Here is a 25,239-nt window from a genome sequence, read left to right as displayed (position 1 = left end):
TAGCTAGAATAGAACAACAATCTTCACCACATTGGGAGGTCAACAACACCACAGGAAAGATGGGGGGTCCGCCGGGTCCAACTGCAGGATATGTTTGGACCCAGGAGACACTGAAGTAGTGCAACCATAGTCATAGATCCCTTGCACCTTCTCACTTTCCTTCGAGTGGCAGGATGAGGTCTAAGATCCACTTGGCCTGCTTACGCTTGTGCAGAGACTTTGACTTACCAACAGACTTCAAGCAGAAAATTGTGTTTCTTCTGGAGAGGCTGCAAAACCAGGGACGCAAAAGAGTATGCTATGTGGGGCAAGACAAATCCCAAGATCTTGACGTCTTATGTGCAGCAACAGAGCTTAACCTTCCGGTACGGAATTACCTTAGGGTGCTTAAGAGCACACGTGTCTCACATCTTATAGCGGGGCTCGAGAACAAGCACCATAGTCATACCTCGTCCTGGTCTGTGACCAAGATATGCTTCCTGCAGTCTTGGTACTACTTGAAACTGGTAATTTTCGGTGGGGACATGGTTCACTAGCACAATGTGAAATATTTTTGAGGGTGGTCTGAACATTAACAAAATTAGAACTGCTACTCCACATTGTAGTCGAGAGGGTTTTAAAAGTAAGGTACGGATGTCAGTGCGCAGGAATGGTACTTATATGCTTCTCAGCTTATTAGGTGACCGAGGGAACAATAAGGTGTCACCTACTGGCGCACAGAACCACTGCTGCAAGAATTCCCTCCATTCAGTCTGGCACCTGCAGATTTTCTAATAGTAAGTAATCTGCGATTAAAAGTACCCAATTGAAACACAGAAAATATCTTATGCTTACTCCCATCATGCCATAAATGGCACCAGGACAGGATGCTGTCATACTGTTTTGCTTTCACCACTGACGGAAGATGCTACCCCCTAAGCAGAAAAGGGACATAACTGATTCTTAATCCTAGTTCTTCATAGAGGCTTTCATTTAAATCATGCGCACTGAACAGGTCTTCCTATGTGAGCGAGCAATGAACATGTATTCAAACAGATCTATTTCTCCCACAAAAGTATTTTAGAACCAATGGCCATCTATAAAGAACATTTTTTTTTGGGATCCAATAGGAATTAAAAAACAAAATTTGGGGAAAAATGCCTTTATATTAGTCAGGTTGATTAAATAGGTAGCTATACCGCTTTAAGGCAGCAGGCTGCTGTATAGACACTCAAAGAAGTTCAGTGTGAGGTAGTCACAATTCATTCAGAAATTAGGGGGAATGTAATCACCTCTTCTTTAATCTGGTTTTGCCTTTTGCTGAACTTTTTATTTACTTAAGATAACCAAGAAAGGTAAGGCTTACAATTAAGTTTCTTTACCTTTTTACAATGGCATATTCATTAAAGTTCAAAAATATTTTAAAAATAATAATAATGGCAAGCAAATTCCCCTCTTGAATGTGAGTAATTCAGTACAATTAGATTTTCTTTAAGCAGTCAAAATCTGTTATTACTCGAATGTCAAAAATATATTTGTTTCTGTATTATTGATACATTACATGAATATCATTTACCTTCGTACCCATTTAATTTCCATTAAATACATTAAATGTTATTCTAAATTTTAATTAAGCCTAAAATTAAATTACCTGTTAAATGACTAACCATCACACTACCCTCAACTGAAATTGCATTAAATTAAAATCCATCTTACTTCGTTAACTAATTTGCATTTGATTGCATATTAATTAATGCAAACGTATCCTTAATTTTAAAGTTAAAACTATTTATATTAAATAACTTAAACATTTACCTCAAATTTAATTTAATTAAATAGGTTTCCTTAATCATTACATCGCTTTTAAATGCTTGTCTATAAGATTATAGTGTGCTACTTTGTAATGGTTACACCGAGGTAATAACAGTGATATAGGTCTTAACCCCTGTTGACAATTACGTTAGTATAACTAGAAAGGCAAGATCATATTGTGACTATAAAATGTTTATCAACAGAGTCCAGAAACCTGCAACAACGACTGCAGTTTGTCGATAAAACTAATTAACAAAGCATGGAAATGTGAAATGGAATATATGCCTCCTCAACAAAGCTAAAACAACAGTTGATGAACAGAATGCTGAACAATGTCATTCACTCACCCCAGTACAGAGATCTGGGCCTAAATCCATCGTTTTTTGCTCACCATGCCGTTCCAGTTTGAACCCAGCCATATGCAAATCAGTCTTGACCCTGTGCCTCATGGGTACAGTCCAGCCCGAACTACCATCCAGGTCCTCCCTGGACTGGAAACAAGCATCCTAGGACCGGTTTCGGGCTTTCACCCCTCTTCAGCCAGGATAGCTTGAGTCCAGTGGCATGGAGCGCACGGGAACAAAGCTGGCCTAACATGTCAACTACATGTGTGTTGGTGAAAGCAACAAGATCCTGAAATGTAAGTCTTGCACAGTATCCATGCTGATAATGTTCAGGAAGCCTCGGACCTTTCTGAGCCCTAAAAGTAACAAGCTTCTAAACAAAAATGAATGGATTACCAACATGGTTTTCAAATCATTACTTGAAAAGCTTTTTGTTTGAAAAACAGGAGACAGGCTATATATCTGAGACCATATAAAAACAATTTATCGCGCACTAAAAATAGCTAATCGGACATTATACAACTCTTGCTGGAGTTTGTTGTCGTCTAGCCACTAACCTTTTTTCATTCCCTTCCCATTTTGTTGTGGGAACTCGCCTGCAATCGTCTTTTACTCCTTTTTTCGGCATCAGTGGATAGAGTTCAAAATATAAGAACATTTTTGGCGTAAGCTACACTATAACCTGCACATTTCCTTATTGTTGAATACTGTAGCCTTCTATGTAATACTACAATGTATATATACTCTGTAATTGTTATTTGTACATGTATTTGGAACAGTTTAATTTCGTGGAAATTACTCTCGAACTACAAAGCACAAGCTGTTTGGAAAGTGGCATTGTGTTACCACAGCAAATGCATGGTTACCACAGAGCCCAAAATTTCCATCTATTCCACATCACATACCATTTTAGCCATGATAATTCCTTATTTCAATCTTTCGATCTACCCCCAACTGGGAATGGCATGGTTACCTGCATAGATGCAAACAAAGGAGCCTTTGGCAATGTCGTCTAGGCATCGGATTCCCCAGCCCTTGTTCTGAGTTTTAAAGAGCTGTAGGCGTACATGCAGTCCATGCTGTACTAGGCGGTTCGTGCACATATTCATGTTGCATTTGCACCTCTTGTTGCACTCATACACCCTGCAAAGGAAACCAGGAAGCAAGAGTATTACTGACAGGTAGAGACTTGCTGGAAGAACAGAATTCCTACCTGTAATGCCAAATCTCCTGCCCTTGCATCTACCAGAGTCCCATGCTTTTAATAATATAACCCACAGTGAAAAAGAACGGCTTTTGGAAGATTTAGAAAACAAAAGTTAATTGATCACAAATTGATATTGCTCATATGGAATGGCATGTAGTTAGGCAGATGAAGGCTTACAAACTCAACTACACCATTTGTTTGTTTAGTAGAAGGAAGAAAGGCAGGATAAACCACATTATTCCAAGAGGGGTGAGACACATAACAGGCTTGGTAAACAAAGTATACATTGCCTAATCTAGAAATTAGCACTAGCTGTAACTTCCTTCAATTTCTCCATCAGCAGGATTTTCTAAGCCACATGTTGAGATTTAACATCTGTTGGAGGATGGTTGACAAGGAAAGGCACCTTACACTAAGTTATTGGCACTGATTGATCCATCATGTCTCAAAGGAGAGTAGCACCAGGAATGCTGGCAAACAATGTTAACAGATTGCTGTGTCATAGCAACATGGAGCTCATTGTGAATGATGTCACCAAGGGTAAGAAAAATGCTTAGTGAGCCCTCGAATTACTTCAAAAAAGAGACATTCCATTAGTCGTAGCAAACAGTGTTGAGAAGCCACTTGACAGGTTTCGGAGTTCAGGTGCCTATCAGAAGAACAACTTTGTGCCATTTCAAATTAGGGGTAGAGGAAATGGAACCAAAGAAATGAAAATTAACCCGTTTCTTGCAAAAACAGGAAAAGCGTTTGATATAAATGGTGGATGAATTATGGTGTGTCTGAAGAAAAAACAGAAATGGGCATGTTAGCACACAGAATGTAAACTTCATCAAGACAAATTAAGAAAATTCCAAGGCAGTAAATGATAGGTGATGGTCCTGGTCTCCAAAAGCAGATCTACTTATTTGTGCCCCACGACTTGTCAAAACTAAATTTCATCTCGGATTCTGCAGATGAAGGAGCAGTTTACAACTGCAATCAAGGCCTTTCTGCTTTGGTGTAAAAGTAATTAGGTGCAACCTGTTTTTGGAGGACCCATCCCTGGGATGGGCCCCAACCAAAATCCATCTAGGTTTTGCTAATCCTCGGCACAATTTTAACACTAGCTATACAGTTAAAGCAGAGTCAGCCTCCTCTTGACAGTGGCAGGGGAACAAAAGAAAGCTTTTTTTTCATCTTTATTGTAGGGTTGAATAGATAAAGGATGTGGCGAGAGTGAAGAACCTCACACAACAGTGATAATTCTTGAGTTTGGTAGGTACTGTATAGAGAACAATATTCTAATATGGAATAACCACATTACAACAAAGGCATGATACAAATTATATTTGAAATAATTTTTTGTACATGCCAAAAATCAATTTTTTGATGAAAATCGATGATCCCGGACTTAAGGAACTTTCTCAAAAAGGTCAGAAATAGTGATTTAAAAAAAAAAAAATGTTTAATCTTTTGACTGTAAAGGACTGACAGATGTGAATCTTCACCTTTGGAACTAAAATAAGTGCGTTTAGAGTCATTTTCATGCTTGTAATGGGTCAAAGAAAAAGCTTCTGAGTAGGAGGAAAGGTCTATAAAAATTGCATATTTGGTCACTCTGAGGCCTTAAAAAGTGGTTATTCAACATGAGGCACAATACAACTCACAATTAGAATAATGTTTTGTACATGCCAAAAAAAACTCAATTTTCTGATGAAAAGCAATGACCAGACATTAAGAACTTTCTCAAAATGGTCAGAAGTTGTGTTTTTGCAAATGTTTAATGTTTTGACAGTAAATGACTGCTGGATGTTAACCATCAAATTTGGAACTAAAATAACTGTTTAGATTCGGATAACGAGAGGGAGTTGAAGCCTTCTAATGCACCATGATGCCAATACCACACACTGCAGAGTCATGCAAGAACACCCGCAACAATATACAGACTTTGTGAAGTACCATGACAGACACTTGTTCACGACATCCGTTACAGTAATAAAATCCTTAATACTTTAGAGGTCACATGGTACTGGAGAAAGCAGGAAAATGCACACAGTATGGGAATCCAGATTTCACTTTTGGTCTCTCAGACTCTGCAAGGTGGCATGGTACTGCAGAAGAACAGCCCAGATCCAGTCTGTCGCCAGGAGAGATGCTTAACACAAGAAATCTACAGGGGTGAATACCCACTAGAATGGTAGATTATGGAAAAAACTAGAACTGGACCACACACAGCTACAGATAAATAGGAAGACATCAACATTGCAAGAAAGGTCTAAATACATCTGACTCCAGGCAACATGTCAGAGGTCACGCTATAAAATAAGTGGAAACATTTCAAACAGATACCTCCTCGCAGACATCTCATGCTTACCCTGTTGGAAGACATTCTTCTAGTCTCTTGTGATCAAAACCCACCGAGCCGGTGGGAGGTCCACCAGGCAAGCAGGTGGATGCTTGCAGGGTCATCTGGTGGCAAGCGCACCTTGACCTGGAATCATAAAACAAAGGGCATTGAGTGATTGAAGAAAACAGGACTGTTAACTGAACAAGAAGCACTAACACCACATTACTTGTACTAGTTATTACTGGGGATAAAAACATACAATTTGACATATCTAGAAATAGCAAGCACAAGATTGCGGATCCTTTTTGGCAGATGCCTAGATTTCCTACATGAGGGAACCAAAGCAAAATTTTGATCGGAACTCCTGAAGAGAGAGCTACCACCCAGGTCCTGAGGGAGTTGGGAAAATTGTGTTGCTGGTCCCTCAATCGGGGAATTGACTGCCTTTGATCATTGTGTACTTTTTATTAATCCATGTACTAGGTCTGCAAGAAGTTTGCGGACATGACCCTCAAATTCAATATTGAATGCTGATTTATTGTACAGCTTCAAGAGATCTACAATCCTCAAGCAACTGGTAATTCCTTGAATCAATTGAGCTAGGAATAGAAGTTGTTCTTTTTAGCAGGTATTAGGTGGAACAATATACCGGGGGTGTCTAACAAATCATTCTGACCACTGGCTGTTTAGATTAATGATGAAAACATGGTATTTTCTGTGAATAACCAGGTCCCTTCTTGCACCTCAGCAGGACCAAGAACCCCTTCACATATTTTGTAAGAATGCGTGTCAAGCCACGCCAACAAACTGGTAGAATCCCTCTTGAGAATCAAAAATGCATGGCACGTCTGGGAGATGTAAAGGGGCGGAGGATCTTAACCTTTTGCACACCCCTGACAAAACAGTTATGTCAGATTACTGTGGCAGGGTTTTGTGTGATGATAATGCATGTTACATGCAAGACTGACCTCACTGCATGTTAACATGACTGCAATTAATATTAGAGAATGTAACAGGTATATGGTCCAGAAGAGCAGACTAACCTAATTGTTTGTAACATAAATGTTTGAATGGTAATGCTAAAGAGCTGTTTGCAATCTAAATGTCTGAATGGCGATGCTAACGCCCGTGTTTTCTTGCCATGTTTTCAGTCTAAAAATGTTTTATGATCCTGTTCAAACTAACAGGCCAGAGAAGAAGAACATCCCACTTTTCTGGAGCGCTTGTTGTAACATCATCAGCAAGGGAGAACGACCATGGTGAGATCTCTCTTGTAAGGAAGAAGGTCAAGCGTCTGCAAAGGGCACTGTTTGCACCTTTTCGGAGCATAGCTATAAAGAAAAGCTCCTGGCTCCATAAGGTATCATTAGTGATAAAGGTTTACAAGATACCAGTGCGGGGTGAAATTCGACACATGGACCAGCTGCTGAGAGAAGATGCTGAGTGGTGAATTAGGACTGTTGCCCAGATTACAGCATAGATGCATAAGGTAGGTTTGGAAATTATGCATGGTTTTACATAATGTAGGCTTGGCAAAGTAATACACCCATATAAACTTGATAGATGACAACATTAGGGCTCTTTGCATAGGAAACAGACAAACAGGTTAGGGAATGTGAGATGAAATATGATTGGGAATTATTTAACCATCGCTCTGATCTGCAGATTGTCTGTCGAGCTCTTCGTAATAATTAAGGTAATTCTGACAGACAAGACTGGTGGAAAAATACTGCAGTATAAATAATCATTACTCCATTTATCATCACCTACAGAAAGAAAGAAAAACAGGCCTGTAGAGCTAAGCGATTTAAAAGGCACCAACACATTTATGCGACTTTTCATGTGGATACCAGCAAACCAGAGTCGATTATTTCTGAAGAAGAATGGCACAACCTTCCAGAGTTGCGCTGGTTTCAGGAACTGGATTTTATATCGGACCTCGAGGCAAGGAATAAGGTTTCAGCTCTGGATTAGCAACTAGCACAAATCAGTGTGACAAAATTAAAACACAGAGGAAAATGCTAAGCCTCCCCATGTGCCATCTCCTAATCCATACAACATACAAAGGACTACTGATATTTTAGCTGCTGGAGTAGCAGTTCAGTCCCACGAGTTGCTGATGTGTATTGTTTTTACATATTGTTTCCCCAGCACTGGTTCCTCGTGGCCTGGTTGTAGGAAGCTGGCTCTTAATACAGTGGGCCAAAAAGAGGTACCATGTGTAAAGAGTCCAGACAAACCCCGAAGGAATTACAGAGTCACAAATGACACCCCCAAATGCTCTCTTTTGTGGTAGTGTAGGAGAGCAGGGAGGCATACCGGAGGGTAGTGCTAACCATTTATTTCACAGGCAATAAGTGAGACACACACTCAGTAAAGAAATTTGACACCAATTTATAAAAATAACACACGCTTATTTGAATTTAGATACCAAGATCATCGGAATAAGGGAAGTACTTTTACAGTTTTTAAAAATAGGCACTGCAATTTCTGAAGCAATAATGTTATCCTACGGAGGAAAAACATACACTGCATACAGGTACTTCAGAGCGAAGTATGCGGCCAATCTCCTGGGCTAAAGTTAAGTATGGAGCAGGTACCAAGGCAGCACCAACAGGTCACCTTGGGTGGCACTGGGACTGCTAGGTGCAGAGGTGCTTTTCAGCATCGGGTGCCCAATGTTATCGTATGGGGGAAAACATGTACTGCATTCGGGCACTTCACAGCGAATTACGAGACCAGTCTCCTGGACTTAAGGTGAGTATGGGGCAAGGGGCAAGGTCACACCAACAGTTAACCTCGTGAGGCCCTGTGAAGTCCGGATGCAGAGGTATTACGGTGCTGGGTGTCCCATTCATTTAATGGGAAACGGTCCGGTTGCGAAAAGGCTGCACGCTGGGACTGGGAGACTGGTCAGATGACCCAACTAGAAGGCACAAAGAGGCTGCAAGAGGCGGGGAGTCCACTGTGGGCACACCCCAAGGTGGGCTTTTTCTTTGGAGGGTTGGGGGACCATGCTAGCAGTGCTGGTCCACTTGAAGTCTTGCTAGGAGGCACGGGTGCAGTGGTGCTTTCCGGTGTCTGGTTTGTGGTGGTCCGGAGTCCTCACAGTTCTTTTGGAGTGCCTGCAGGGAAGCAGCTCCACTACTCCACAGGAGTTCCTGGGTCATTGTTGAAGGCAGACAGTCCTCCCAGGCTTTAGGACGTACAGCAGCCGCAGGACTAGACGACTTAAGCGCAATCTGGCAGGTACAGCGGACAGGGCGGCAGGATTGAGGCCAAGTCAGTTGCTTCGCCACAATCCTTGCTTTTTGCGGCTCTTCTATGTCCTCCTTTTTAGGTTGACAGGAATCGGATTTCCTGGTGCCAGGTGCTCCCCAAAATACTAGATTTAGGGGTGTTATGTGAGTGTAGGGTTCTAGCCAATGGGCTACTTACCCCTGGGTTCACTAAACTACCTATATGACCACTTCCGGTGGGAAGTGGGCATAACCCTGTGTCAGAGTGCCTAATTCTGCCATCACCAAGATGACAGACTTAAATTTCATACGGCATCAGGTTGTCCACCTTAGAGGTGGAACCAGACGGAGGATGGCCATGCCTTTCTGACTACTAATTTTCACCAAATGGGCCTTGCTCCAGGGGGTTGGTATCCCCTTACCTCGGAGGCAAGCCAGATTCGCATACCAAAAGCTCCTTGCCTTGGAATGCTAATTTACCAGCCTTCCTGGAGGAGGAGCAAAATACCTCCCTCCAGAGCAGGCACTGTTCCTGACCTCCTGAGAGCTTGGACCCCTAGGGGTCAGAAACTCGTCTGTGGTGGCAGGCTGGAATGGACCAGTCAGCCAGCACACTAAAGGGCTGGTAGGGTTCAGGGGGTACCTCTAAGGTACCTTCTGGGTGCATGTATTAATACATCCATCACTGGACTCAGTGTGGGTTTATTAATACCAAGTGTTTGATACGAAACACCATATGTTTCTGTGAACCCATCATTCCATTATGTAGCTGGGGTGGGAACTCATTTTGACCGGTGCCTAGTACATACCTTTAATGGCTTCCCTGCTCACTTGCAATATCCAGTAATAGAACTAGATCTCACAGGGGCATATCTGCTCATGCAGATCTGTCCTCACATAAAACATAATGCACCCTGCCTTACGGCTCAAAGGCCAGCTGTAGGTGTGACTTACTTATATTAGATGCAGTGACTTTGGCATGACACACAGGAGTGTGCCACGTCATATTTTCACTCATGATTTGTACAATTTCACACAGCCTGCAATGGCAGTCTGTGTGGAATTTGTGTGGGTCACCTAGGGTGGCCAAAGAACTGCTGCAGCCCTTTGGAACCCTCTTCGCCACTCACGCCCTAGGTACCTCGGGTACCATTTACTAGGGACTTACAGGGGTGCTAAAGTCTGTAGCCAACGGTAGCACAATTAGATAACACCTTGTTTTGGAGAAGGAGCACTGGCACTGTGGTCTGATTAGCAGACCTCAGTGTACTGTCAGAGTTGATTATCAGAATCTAGTAGCTAAAAAGGGGGCAAAAAGTGTGGGGGATAACTGCAACAAAAGCCCAGTTTCCTACACTAGTCATCAGCCCGCTTCCTTCGGGAGCTTGCAGATAGTCTATGAGGAGGTGCAGTGAGGGGTGTCGTAGGAGAGTGCCCCAACGGTAGGCCATACAAAGAAAGGTAATTTTGCTCATCCAGCCATCATGAGGTACATCCCCAGCATGCACAGCTTTCAGCGGACTGAAAAGTAGCTACCTGTCACCAGTCATGCACGACAAGTGACAGTGTCATGTTGGACTTTGGCCTGAATGGTCAACTCCAATTTCCTGAGGGAGGGCATTGGAGAGGATGAATGCATGCCGTTTTGTAGTATCCAAGTCTGCACACAAACTGCACTACTATCTCTCTGCACATATGAATTGAAAAGAGGGTGCCTAGTGGTTTGCAATGTAAATAGTAGCACATGTATACTCAAGGCTTTTGTCCCTCCCTCTACTAATATTAGCTTTGCATTTAATTTTCCCCAATTCATCGTCAATGAGGAAGCCTGGGCGCAGCAGCCAGTTCTGAATAGTGTTTGGCAGTTATGTCAGAGCACAGCTCCTGACAAGCTGATAAAATTGCCAATAACAATCTTTGTTGCTTTCTCCCAATTTACAGTGGATCAATATGAAGAAGCGTATGGAGGGTTCAGGCCAAGAAATATCACAAACGACAGAAGACTGCACATGCACAGTACAGTATGGTAGCCTTTCAAGGGTGCCCTCTGAGATCAACAAACTTTCTGGACACCACTATGTATCGTGAGTCCTAAATGAGACCACCATCCTCATAAATAGACTGATAGGAAATATCTAAAACGGCAGGACCTTCAAAGACGGTTGTTAAGGGTATAAGACATGATGCCCAACCGGCTGACAAGCAATAAGGGAGAAGGGTTCAATCGACAGCTGCAAGCCAACTCAGACTCATTTTCCCTTTTCTGCTCTCTCCCTGTGGCAGCATATGGTGCCTGTGCATTAGAGGCCCTCATCTTCAAGCTACATAAGCACTTTATTGGGTCTGCCCTCTAACTAGCCAGTGTTTCATAAATTTCTCAGCAGCATGCAACGATTCCACCTAACCCCGGGATCACACACTAATACCATGAAATGTTAAAACGGGGAAATTATCTAAAACATTGTGAAGCTGTTCCTTAGTTCATCCATTTTGCTTCCATTTTCAAAGCCTCTGCAGGAGACCATTAGAACCAATGTCTGCAGTACACTCTGCTTCACTATTGGCACATTTGGCTCTTGGCTCTTTCCCCGTTCCGTGATCAGACTATGACATGAAAATCGGTGCATGGAAAAGGGGACACAGTGTGCAAAGCGACAGTTTTCACCCACGTACCCACTCTGTACAGATGTCACCATGATGTGTCCTCTAGTTGTCAATGGTTCACTCAAAGCTCTGTGACTGTATTAAACAAAATTGGTTTTAACCGTTTTGTTGACTCATAAATTTAATACAGCATGCTTAGTTTACTGCATGCGTCATGTACTTTAAAATTAACCTTTTTGACCTTGCCCGTTGCACTGCACCCTGCATTCCTAATGGGAGTGTGTGCACTACTCTCTAAGCATACTGCCGAGTTACAAAACGGACTAGACAAGTCTGCCTCTTTTAAGGATGTCGGTCCTTGACAGGCAGGTGCATCTACAATGGTAGTGCCTTTAGATCACACAATCATTTGGAGCTTTTGCTAAGATTCATCTAAAAAGTGTTGTTTCTTTCTTGAAGATGCATGTCCACACCTTCTGCATGTGATGAACTCTGTGGCTGGAATACTCTGACAAACTGATGGTCGGCATCTAAATTGAATCGCTTACTGTATATTCCCTTAAAATTACAGCCATTTCTCTCTTTTTAATTTTTTGTACTTTGCCTCGTATGTTGAGGTGAAGCTAAAATTGATGTCAAAATGATTGTAACTAGTTATTCCTCAGCCTACCTCGAAAAGTCAATGCTCTTTCAGAAGTCTACGGAATAGCAAACGATGAAAAATTGAAATAACTGCTTCAGTTAAAGAGCTGCTGAAGAGATCAAATCAACACATAAGGTCAGCACTTACATATGCCACAGACAAGACCTGCCTGCGCTGGGCATGTGGTCTTAGGTGTAGGACTTGGTTACTACTTTCAAATCTTGGCGTAAAGGATTAAATTGGCCTTGAGTCGTCTTTACTAATAAATATATTATCTCAGAAGGTCCTGATAACACATGGAACACAACACAGATTTATCATGCTTATCTTTTAACTCTCTTTTAGCTTTTGGTAACCACACTACAAAAGGAAACCTCAACAGTTCCACTGCGCTTATGTACTGGAAACGCAGATAGGATGCTATTTCGATACCATTTAAAAAACAGAAGCGAGTCTTTTGCTTATTTCTGAAATCATGTCAGCAGAAAATAAAATGTTCAGTCAGATACCAGGATTCAAAACTACATGCACAATCAATCAAGTATATCGGCAAGAACACTGGTCAAATGGCTTTTTAAGTACAACTATGCGGCACTCTTTTCACAGGCTAATAACTTCTAAATCGAACTAAATTACCGCCATCATTCAAGGGACGAATTCAATTAGACAAGATAATGAGCGGGCCAGAATCCCTACATATGTATAATGCTGGCCAAAGGCACGTACCCGCTTCGTTTTTCGACAAGCGACAAATCTACGGAACGGTTTTATTAGGAAACATAAATCAGGCAAGCAGCGGTGGCAGCATCTGCAATTGCCTTTACTAGAGGAGGCTGGCAACTCATCCGTTTTAATATTGATTGTGGCTCGCTGGAATCTGGAACACAACCACGCTATTTTCTAGGCACCTTTTCATCAAAACCAATAGGTCTCACATTTTGGTTATGCCAATGACGTTTGCTGATGCTGCGCAACATTTGCAAATAGCATTTTTTGTCGATGCTGTGCAGCGTCAGATATGGCTGCTACATTTCGCATGATCACACATGCGTCATCACGCATGTGTGCATGCCAATGAACTGGCCCATGAACTATTAGTTATTTTTATTTACAGTTACAAGATGATTCGGTAAGTAAATTATTTTAAAAAATATTAAACTAGTTCGAACGTGCCGGCAGCAATTTATATCATGCAGTTCCTCCCAGAAATTAATAGGAATTCTATAAAATAAAAAAAAGGGAGGACCAAAGGAATGGGTGGTAACAGAGGTGGGCATTTGGAGGGGAAGCAAGGGACTCTACTGGGTGTGGAAATAAAATGTAAAAAAAAGATGTTTGGAGTATATGAGGAAAAACAGCACATTATATAAAGAGAACAGGAGGGCTGGGGAGAAGCATACAGGGTAAAGAGCAAGACAAAGCGATGGGACAGGGGAAACAAGCAAGAGAGTGCAATTCACAAAGGTGAGAGCAAAACTCAGCACGGAGAGAGGATATTTGCTGGGGGAAGCACACAAGGGAGTGACCTGGAAAACACATGCACTCTCATGAAGTGCTTCACCACAAAGAAAGTGGTAGCTTTCTAAAAGTAAGAAGGGAAAAAATAGAAGGCAGTGAATCAAAAGAATGGTAAAGAGGCAATGCTCCAGTGGAGGGAACAAAGACAGTGGGTGGAAGACAATCCATCAAATAATCAAAAAAACATGAGTGACAAAGCCAACAAATGGTGAATAATGGGCATGCTGTGATCCCAATGCAAGTTCTTGGTAAACCCACATTAAGTCCTTTGCAACCAGAAAGTTATTTCAAGATTAGTTCCAAGATCACATATGAACAGGTGAGTCTCCGGCAGGTTGCAGCAACTTCTCACAGTCATAATTACTCCATTAACTATTACAAACAAATACAAGGGTGGGTTTCCTATTCATGGAAACCTAATATTCTTCAAACTTAAATACTACAAATGCAATAAACTCAGCCGGTATCACTGAAAGCGCTCTATGGCCGAATAAACACAGCTATGTCTTAAATAAGAACATTTAATCTCAGCTTGCAATTTTACTGTTACCGAAGGGTTATCTTCATGGATGTGGTAGTTTGAGCCAGCTTCATAAACCGAATAAAATTAATCTATCTTTCAAAACTTACTCCACAATGGAGAACAGAAAAATAATAATGGCTTTGCTACTCACTTGTCTCTGCAACCGTCGGTGCAGTCGCAACCCACCAGGAACTCCCAGCTGGTGTTGATGTAAACACCTTTGCCCGGGATCCTCTCCTTGCTATATGCCACCTGTGGTGGAGGTGTGGTGTCAATCTCATTCACACAGGAAAGCTGAACATCCTCACGGCCATAAGTTATGTCAGGGATATAATAGTAGGGTTTTTGGGGCTGGAACTTGCGGTCAACCAGCACATAGGGGTCCAGGCAGAACATTTCCAGGAAAAGGAAGTCACACTCAGTCTCAAAAAGATAGCGCTCTATCTCCAACATTGTGCGCATGCTCAGACCGCACGGAGTCTTGTAGATGACATGAAAACCCATCTTGCGGTTTACACGCCGCCGGGCTGTCATGCGACGGAAGTCATAGAGAAGTGGCACAAGAAGTGGGTTTTTGCCACGATGCTGGTCTTTTTTCCGGGGCCGCACTTGGGAAAGGCATGTATAGTTACACACGTGAGGGATGTAGACCAGCTTCTCTGTCGGGGCACGGTAGGATACATCCACCGGGACCCGATCCGTCATCCCAGGGAATTGAGTAGGAGCACCAGGCACAGTTGTATACCTGTGTGACAGAAAGAACAAGTGAGGACATTCCTGCAAAGCTTACAGACCAAAAGTCAATATACAGTTGTGTTCATTGATCATTTGAAATGTGTTCAACTGACGAGTAAACAAGGTTCTCCAGTGTTAGTACACCCCCCAGATTCCAAGGGTGGGAACACTGGAGAAGCCAAAGCTGTATGCTTCCTCACATCACCCACCAATGTAACACCAGCCTTGCTCTGGAGGGAACTGCTTCTGGCAGGGCCAATCATTTTCTTTTCAGTTGGCAATCGCGATGCTTAATAATACAGTGCACATCGCAATATGAACAGAGGCTACATTCTCACTTAAGAACTCTTGATTAATCCAGCCTGCTCTTTCCTTCCCAGCACCCAATTGGTAAGGGCCTATTCAATACTATAATTGAAAGGTTCTGCACATATGGGGAATTCAGCCCTCCGCCTATAAAAATCCTTACTTGTTCAAGCCTTTCTCAAATTCAGAAACAGCACACGTTCTCTTACACTGAGCTACTACCTTCCCCTGCAGCAGTAGGTTTCACCCTAATGTTGCAAAAAAGTGTAAAACTTTCCCGAGATCTACCACTGGAATCTTCTATGCTTTTTTTAAGGTGGCATTAGGTACAACAATTAAAATGCCTTGCTAAAAAATGATGAAACAATGCAAAATCAAATACTTTCAAAACAAGTTCTTAACTGAGATATGGTGGAGAATAGTTGGGGTGCTTCTGTGAATCTGGTACTAGAAACCCACTATAGGCATTTCCTCAACTATTAAAAGGCAGAATTTCAAGGGTCGGCCAATTCCACTGGAGCTCTTTATCTGATTCCAAACGCCTATGCACCCCTGAGTGCTCAACAGTGACCTACAAGTCCACTTTCTATTCCCATTAGTAGAGAAAGAAAATGGGCTTATAGGACAATCTGGTGCGAGAATTGTAATGACTTCTCTGGTAGTTTCTAGAGTCATCTAATTTGGGAAGTGAGTAGGCTGCAGAAAGAGAAAACAGGACCTGGTAGGTTCGAAAAGAATCTGCATACATGCGGTCTGTAAACTACTTACCAGGAAATGTTGCAACTTACCGATACTGCTGGCTGACCATGGCTCTGCTGGTCGGCATTGGGGTGGGAGTGAGAGCTTGAACCGGTGTCAAGGGAGCCTCACTAAGAACAGGGGATGATGGAGAGGACTGTCCAGACCCCACAGACCCAGGACGGAATGAAGTGCTTTTCTTTGCCACCTGCTGCTTCCTTGACAGGGACATTTGACTTTCTGGACTTCTTAGTTGAGAAAAGGTAGCAGAGGGGAAAAAAAAAAAAAAGAGTACATCAGGTTAGCTGCTAAAGAAAGTTTTGCACACATAAAGCCCTCTCTTCTTGTAACCATTTTGTAGTGGCCATTCTGTACCCTACGATTCTCCTAGTGATTAATTGGCACCAGGTGGCAAAACAAAACAAACTGTTGCACTGCCTAGAGGCTCCGTGAATAAAGGTGGAATAAAATAAATAGTACGAGACTTACTCCATTTCAACCAGTTGTGGAGAATCAGATGTAGGAGGCGGTAGCAGCTGGAATTGGTCAACGGCTCTGCCCGATGTTTCCGCACCAGTTAAGTCTTGAGTATACTGTACTACGGGCCCTTTACTTCGGACAGCACCTAGGGCGAGAAAGAAGCACAAATCAAGCACAGAATAACCCAGGAACACTAATTATATTCTGAGCAAAGTGCCCGCATTTACATGATCACCCCCACTTTTTACCTGGTAAATGACGAGATTTCGTTGGATCAAGAGAAGGAGTGGGCAAAGAAAAGTCCAGTCATGAGAACTGAAAAGCAACGACTGACTTAGCAACAACTCTGCCAGCCTGACTGCTGCCCCCTACAATTGTGGGAGAAGCGGGCTCGTCCTACTGCTGTGCAGACTCCAAGAAACCTGGATGGCTGCCAGGGCTTTGCCAATTGCCTGACGAAACTCCCTTAAAGTAGAGGAGCTACTCCCCTGCAGCCACAGGCACCAAAGATGCAGGGTGAGGTCCACCGAGTTGCAGCTCCCCGGCCAGTCCGTCGCAGCAGGTCCCCATGAAGATGACCCTGTGCTCCTGAAGGTCAGATCTGTCTCTCCAAGTAAGAGGACACCAGAACCAACCAGAGCCACACAGGACCAACACTCTGGTAACGGACCCCTTGCAGGCTTGTTGTGCTTAGTCTGGACACCAAAACCTAGGAAGACCGACTTGCAGGTCGAGGGACTTCAGGGACAGCGAGACCCACATCGTGAGTGGCCCAGATTTGCCCCTCTTCTGCAAAACTAAGACACAATGTTAGTCTGTGACCACCGCCACCCGAAGACTAAGAGCACCTATGCACCCGCGCTCCAGAGCCCGAGGGAGGTGACACGCCCACAAGAGCTAAGTCCACACCACCTGCAGTCTCTTTCTGTAAGCCCCTACCAACCGCGATAAACTCCAGCACCGGATCCAACTCCAAAAGACACAGTTGCATCCGAGCCCCTCAGCCCAAGGAGAAGTGAACCAAGGGTGTCCCTGTGTGCCCAAAGATCACAGAGGTCGAGCTACCCATTGTGAGTTACCCTGGACTGGTCCTCCAGTCCCAGCCTCTTTGTAACCGGACCGTTCTCCAACTGAAGAAAATGGGATACACAACGCCGTGACACGCCTCTGCACCCGGATGCCCCAGAGCTCCCTGAGGTGACCTGTTGGTGTGGACTTGGACCTTGCCCCATACTCACCTTATGTTCAGAAGAACAGTCCCGTAAGTCGCTGACAGGTGCCCGAACGAAACACATGTTTTTCCTCCATAGCATAACATTACGGATCCAGAAAATGCATTAGGTGTCCATTTCAGAAAACTGTAAAAATTCATAACTCGAAAAGAACTTACCCGATTCTGATGATCTAGGTATCTAAATGTATATAGAAGTACACCTATCTTGATGCCAAATGGGCCCTGGGCAGGGGGTGGCATTTCCCCTGTCTGGGGGAAGCCAGGGTCGCACATCAAAGGCAGTGGAGGCCTTTGAAGCCTCCTGCCTTGATATGTTGATTACTAGTCATCCTACTTGGAGGATTGTTATAACACCTCCCACCAGAGCAGGCATTGTTTCGGACCTCAGAGAGCGTGGGCTCTCACCTCCAGGGGGTCAGAAACGCGTCAGTGGTGGCAGGCTGGACAGGACCAGTCAGCCAATACACTGGAGGTCAGTAGGTTTTCAGGGGGTAACCCTAAGGTACCATCTGGGTGCATGTATTAATAAATCCATCACTGGAATCAGTGTGGGTTTATTAATACGAGGTGTTTGATACCAAATACCATAGGTTTCAGTGAAGCCATTATGTAGCTGGGAAACCTGTTTTGACCAGTTCCCAGTAAACACCTTAAGAAAGCTTCCCTGTTCACTTGTACCATCAATAATCGAACTAGCCAGGAGAGGGGCATATCTGCTCATTCATATATGTCCTCACATGAAACGTAATGCACCCTGGCTGTGACTTACAAATATTACATGCAGTATTAGGGGCCATAGCACACATGGTGTGTGCCATGTCGTGTTTACACTTTTTAGAGCGCCTTTTCATGCAGCCTGCAGTGGCAGTCTTCCTGCGTTGGGTGAGATATGCTGCAGCTCCTAAGTGCCCTCTTTAGTACATATGTCCTAGGTGCCAGGGGTACCACTTGCTAGGGAATTACAGAGGTGCTAAAGGCCTGTCCAATTGGGGATCAACTGACCAGTTACCTTATTTGGGGGAACTGATGACCTGGTTAGCAGGAATTCAGTACACTCCAGTCAAAGTTGCATCAAATACTAGGCAAAAAGGTTAGGGACTACTGCAATGAAAACTAAGCATCCTACAGTGACTGCTTTGACAACATGGAACACAGTTAATCACATACCAACATTTGGACGGGTTCTCAACTGCCCAGCCTGCTTTTTCTCTTGGGTGGAGGCAGTAGAAGTCTTCATACTGAACATTGGTTCTAGCCGGGTGGATCCCCGGTAAATCCACTCACAACGCTTGTCATCCTGAAGAGAGCAGAGGGAACATAATATTATGGCATGAAAATATTTTACCCAACAGATAGCTTCTCATTGATTTCATATGTAACTTCTGAGTTCCCTACGCTCTGGAGTTACTCACGTATACTGATCGCTTGTAAGCAACTCAACCCATCATGTGTGTGCATTTGCTTTGGAATCATCCTTGGTGCAATCTTTCAAATCTGCTACTGGCAATGATTTCCCATCAGCAAAGTTCACATCCCTCAAACTCAGATTTGAAAATTAAAGCATAACCTAATAGAGGACTTTTGCACTGTAATTGTAACCAATGGGTAAAAAAATGTAAGTCCACAATTACACAATCTTAGTTGATCCCAAAAAGAAGACCACTAATTAAATAATCCACCACAAACTCAGTCTTTTGGAACCTCAAATTTTGGTAATGTTCTTGGGTTGCTAGATATAGGCACGTAAATGCCAATATTATAAAATGGTCAAGAAATATGCAAATTTCATAATCGTTCAACCATTGTGGAGTTAGGCTTTTACATCATTTTAATTCAAAAGGCTGGAAATTCTGAAGACCTCAATACTTATTTGCTGTCTCCCTCAGAATCTACTCAGTTCTGTTGTAAAGATCTCCTTGCTAGAGGCAAAGAACGCTTCACCAAGCCTTGTTGTGGTATTTAAATGAGGTTTTGTAGAGCAACCACTTGACAGATTATCCTCGAATACAGCATTCACCAGCACAGCTAAAAAGCTAGACTAAGCTGGACTAAGTGGTGTTTACGGAGGTCACCAGCACATTCGTCAGCTAGGCTAAGCTGGAGTGAGTGGTTTTCATTGAAGGTCAATGATAAAACGGACCAGGATCAGCTACTAGAACACTCTCCGCCTCAAAGCACAAAAATAATCACAACATTCCATTGATCAAAGCCCTCATAGTAATAACAGATATAGTCCACAGGCAATCAATAAAGGCCCATGAGGGAAAAAGGGAGGAAATCAGAGAGACAAAAGAGAAACATCAACAAGTAAACCCACACTGAACAGTCCTTGCAAGGGCATTAACAACACTCCAACCAAACTGAGGAGCAATGACTAGACCATCTCCACATGTATTTCTCTCTTGCGACACTGCCACAGCCGACCTCACATTACACTGCATAGCGGGTCAATGAAGTCCAGTTAAGATGCTCAGCAGCTGCTCCCCACGCTGTGCCACAGAATTGTACCTTCAGCTGCATAGAGCTGGCTCGTGCTGCATGGTGAACCAAAACATCAGAGCTCTAGTGGAAGTCCAAAGATGATGCACCATCTTAGGACTAGGGGTGGGTGGAATTTGCGTAGTTGCCCTACGCAAATTATTGCGAAATTGCTCTAAATCCCTGCGAGCACGCGGAACTTTCGCGAAAACGCGGAAATTGCTTTTCCTGCCCGCTCGCAATGTGTTTTTGCGTGCTCGCGGGAAATTATATCTCTAACGGCCATCTTGCTCGCGATGCTGATTTCCTGTTCCGGGTCGAATGACGTGTTCGCGTTCGCAACCTCTCGCAGGATTGCGCGACCGGCTACCAACAATCCAACATCTCGTGGCCCACGCGAACGGATAGGAAAACGTGTCGGCGAACGCAGGGATCTGGTAAGTCGCTACCACGCATGCGAGAACGCATTTTTTAAAGCGCAAACAAGAAAATACTTCTGCTTTTGCAGCGGATCGCGGAAGTTTCGACATCTCAACGGAACGCAGAAATGCCAAAACTTCGCAACTTCCACGAGCGTAACGGAAATTTTCGCCCAGGCCTACTTAGGACCTAGTCGGCCCATGCACAACATAAGAGTTCAAAGGAGGTGCACTCAAAGTGTGCCCTCCATCAGAGTGAGGGAGGGGCAGTCTTTCACCAGAATATGAGCAACTGTACAGGATAGAGGGTCAAAGTATGACTTTGGGTATGTATTTCAACTTGTGTTCAATTTTGAGATTACACTGGTGGTGTCCAATTTGGACACCATATGCAAGGCTGCACATGATGTAGGGTGTCCTTGTGGATGTGAAAGCTTGACTGTCCCTCTAGGACAGGCTCCACGATACAGGAAGTACTTGGTTATTGTGGTGAAAATTACTTTTCCTTCCACTGTAGGAATAGGTTTCACCGGCTGCGATGAAACAAACAGGTAACTTACTTCAGCTGAATTGCAGAGACTTGGAAAGTGTTGTTGGGAAAGATATTTCTTCTAGTAATTCTTCTCTTAAAGGAATGTGAATATTCTTTCAACTTAGAGCGAATCTCTGCCGCCGTGACTGACCTAAGCAGCGGCAATGACCTGATCTCCATAGAGAAGAACCGATTTGGTCTTACAGAAAGAACAGAATCATGCCCAGTTAACCAGAGTTGTGGGTGGAGGTCACATCAATGAACCGAGCTGCCAGAATGCAAGAGATCCCAGCAACGTCACTAGTCCATGTCAATCATGTCTAGGCATGACCTTTAAGGGGGCCGTAACATTACTGTACTCCAAACTGGAGACCACAGTTACTCTCTTTTGGTACAACTCGCTCAGAATAGTGAAGGTAAGCAATTAAGGCTAACTCCAGAATTTGGTCAACTTGGAGTAAAGTATAACACAGTTGATAACGGTTAATAATGGAAATGTCGAATCAGGGTTTTACTTTATAATAAAAGAAAAACTACTTTAATAACAAGTAAAATGTTGCATTTAAAAATACAATAAGCAAAGAAACTCTACTAGCCTTGCACTTTCTGGACCAGAGATTGAACTGTAAAAGCTTTTTGCAGCCGGCTTGCACTTGGAGCTGGATTTTTGACTAACATTAAGTCCTATAATCAAAATTATACTATGACGAAAGTCTTGGCTGATCCAAATGACAACCTAGGTGACATGGTATCCTGTCTCTGTGCCGGGATAAGGGGAGCACTGCAGTCTGGAATCCAGAGTTAAGCTAATGTCCATGGGATGTCTTGTAGTGGAAAGCGCTTGTGGTTCGTTAAACAACATTCAGCATCAGGATTTAACAGTGGAAAGGTGCAGCCACTGAAAGAGGGCACCCACATGGTTATTGGGAAATACAAGTTCCTTGAGTGTCCTCATGATACTCCTTAGCATCAAATGGGACTGGGGCATTTTCCCCTGTGGTCAGGAGCACTCATGCTTGTCATGCAAGCAAGTCATCTTTCTCTTCCTAGGTTGAGCACCAAAAGTGACATCAGACTTCCAGGGCAAGACTTAGGCTCGGTCTGGCTGGAGAACTGTAAAAACAGAAAGGGTCCACTCATGCTCCTGATCGGTCTTCCTTCATTTTATGGGTATACCAGTCTCTATGGTATCCATCAAAGACGAACCTCTTACTGAATGACCAGGGTTCATGCCAGAGCAAACTAAGCAGTCAGTCTTCAAAGTTCAAACGTTCTTCTAATCCTGAAGGAGCGTTTTTTTTTTTTACAAATGCTGACCAAACTTGCTGGCTTCCAGTCCACTGTTGACAATGCTACCAGTTTTAACAGGCTCAGTTGCAATGTGTACGGATCTCCTATCTGGAGAGCCTCTGTAATGGGAAAGGTCTGCAAAACAAGTAAGCGTTTGGTTTTTACTCTAGCAGGGAAACCTGGACTAACGTAGAAGAATGTGGGAAATTTTCTTTCCCCACCAGTCAAGTATTCCGACTTGGAATGAGGGACAGTGGAGAGTGGACACGCAGGCAGTAATGTCTGCCATGGACACTGCTGGCACAAATACCACTCACTATCTTCCACAACATAGGCCTTATGAAGGACAGCAGATCTGAGACACACCAGTGAATTCACAACACACTAGCTCATAAATATAAAGACAACAGAAATATTTCATTTGAGTGTCAGACATTGTGAAAACAGTGGATTTAAGTTAGGGGAGGATTGGCATGATCCTTTTTAGAGTAAAAGGCCTTTACCACTGATGATAATTATGCATCATTACCGTCAGAGTCTCTGCACAGCTTTACTTGAGAAGGCAAGTAGCTACCACATACAAAAGAGTGCCCTGAACAGACGACAGCAAAAAGAATAAAAGGGAGGACCTCCAGCCGATCCACATGATTGTCAAGCTCACTGGGGTAAAACACAACAAACTCTCCAGAGTTATTTAAAGGCAGGGCAGAACAGTTAAAGAAAGTTAGCTTTCATCCCAACATTTTTGCTACCCCTCTGGAATAAAGTACAAACGAGTAACCTTCCAACCTATTAAAGTGCGATAGCCTTAGTACCACAAGAACAGCAGTGATGAAAACAGGTTCATATTTTGATTGCAATACGTACCAGGAATAGGATTTTGACAAGACTGCCGTCTACTTCTTCAACTTTGGACTTCCACCATGTTCCCTCCCACTCAGTTTTGATGAGTTGATTGTTTTTGAGTAACACCATTGGTCGGTTTGGATATGCAGTGATGTATTCCTCGATGAAATCACGGCAGGAAACATCCTCAATGTCTTCCCAAGCCTTCCTCACTTTTCAAGGGAAAGAAAAGAAAAAGTGAGACTGGATATATCACAGAAAAGAGTGCAAAGTACACCCCCGCCCCCCAAGAATCTACACCTGTAAATAATTTGCTGCAAGCGTAGGCACCTACTGCCACCCTAAAAGTCATACATCACATTACACATATGCAGTCTTCTACTGCATTTAATGCTTACTTGAGGCGGATAACCATTTATCAAAAAGCATCATAAGCACACTAGTACGCTCTGAACCTCCTTCGTGCGCCTTTTGAAAATTAATTCATAAGGTAACCCCATCGATGTAGAAATTTAATCAGCTGAAAACTCTGAATCACTTGCTTACGTACTTCTGTTTTCATGTCAAATCCTAGAAAACAGGTTCAGTGCAGGGTTTTCACCACTGATTAACGTTGACAAGGTGTGGCATGTACATAACTGCTTCAATGCCTAATTTCTAAAATGATAAGTGCCAGGGCCCTCATCAGGAAGCCACTATATCTTGGATCACCAATTCCCCTTCCAGTGCTGCTAATGGCAGTACCAACACAGTTACTAACCATCACCCTCCTTCTACAAATGTGACATTTCAGACTATTTAAGGACTTCAAAGCTTTAAGAATGGCTTAGGTGGCAGTTATTAGACATTTTAATGCATATTGAATTAATAAACAACTGCTCATCTCTAAGTTAGACAAACCGCTCCACCATGTGGCAGGCTGTCGTAAGTGCTGGTGTTAACATTTAGGTGCTGGTGCCATGCACCACAAACCACTGGCTCTGAGCACCGGAAAACACTGGTTCAAATTAAGCACTGAACTGCTCAGATGTAGAAAAACTCTATCCTACAGACTGGTGAAATAGACCATTAGCATGGGATATCATTTGAAAAGTCTGCTTACCCTGTGAATAAAATACTTTTATTTCCTTTCATCTTCAGGGCAGGGTTGAACATCTGTTCGGGAACCGAATGGTCAAGCCCCTGCTCACATAACACTTAATAAAAGCTTTGAATGACAGATCCGAAATCTTAGCATGGGAACCATAGCTTTCATTAACTCGATCACGTTAAAACTTGGTTTGCTGCTAAAACTCTGACAAAATATCCGATTAGGCCACTCTCTTTGGTTAACAGTTATGGCAACCTGCAAGTCGAAAGAGGTGGCGAGTGTGGAGGAGGGGGCAGGGTTTGCACTGAAAAGGTCTAGAGCAAAATCTTGCAAAAATACAGACTTTCTCCGATCATGACGTGTGAGCCTAACAAGCAAAACTCATCCATGTTTTAATCACATGTAGCATTTGAGACCTAATGGTACCAGAGAAAAGAACCAAGGTAAGGCAGTACTTTAACCTTTAACAATCCAAAATAGCTGTTGTTATCCATTGAATTAAAAGAGCATGGTCAAATTAATTCATTAGTATTAATGTTTTAACTCCCAAGTGAAGAGTATTTTCAGATAAAGGAGGAGGTGTAATGGGGCAGAGGTCCGAAAGAGTTTAAAGAAGCACAACACAAATTAGACCAAGATATTGCTCCTTTTGGACCCCCAAATTGTCCCTCTTCTTGCTCCAAAGCACCCCATTTTTGTAGGGTAATTTCTATTCTATCCTCATGGTTGGTGAGGGTAACCGGGTCTTCATGTTTATGATACCACTGCCACGGAAACAAGAGTTAAAAATAAAAAATACTGAACTGAAGTTTTGAAAACAAAGAGCAGAAGCTAAGAACAGATAGTTGACAAAGCAGGATAGAAGACCCAGGTACAACCCTTCTGACGAGAAG

The 25,239-nt window shown here is 43.1% G+C and overlaps 1 protein-coding gene across 3 annotated transcripts in view; it reads right to left on the bottom strand.

Moving 5' to 3' along the window:
- The window catches only part of SETDB1 (SET domain bifurcated histone lysine methyltransferase 1), a 98,534-nt gene that overhangs the window by 39,182 nt on the left and 34,113 nt on the right, over positions 1-25,239 (bottom strand). For 2 of the 3 annotated variants that reach the window (XM_085639153.1, XM_085639151.1), the window contains exons 9-15: positions 23,278-23,468; positions 18,859-18,988; positions 16,467-16,602; positions 16,028-16,225; positions 14,350-14,943; positions 5,699-5,815; positions 3,109-3,278 (exon numbers count right to left, since the gene is read on the bottom strand). In XM_085639153.1, the coding sequence (XP_085495279.1) occupies positions 3,109-3,278; positions 5,699-5,815; positions 14,350-14,943; positions 16,028-16,225; positions 16,467-16,602; positions 18,859-18,988; positions 23,278-23,468 (1,536 nt within the window). The remainder of the gene's footprint in view (positions 1-3,108; positions 3,279-5,698; positions 5,816-14,349; positions 14,944-16,027; positions 16,226-16,466; positions 16,603-18,858; positions 18,989-23,277; positions 23,469-25,239) is intronic. The other variant, XM_085639152.1, reaches the window with a different exon arrangement.

Source organism: Triturus cristatus, chromosome 12, assembly GCF_964204655.1.
Source record: "Triturus cristatus chromosome 12, aTriCri1.1, whole genome shotgun sequence".
Taxonomy (NCBI): domain Eukaryota; kingdom Metazoa; phylum Chordata; class Amphibia; order Caudata; family Salamandridae; genus Triturus; species Triturus cristatus.
The sequence above is the reverse complement of the archived record's forward strand: the minus strand, read 5'-3'. Positions and strand labels throughout refer to the sequence as shown.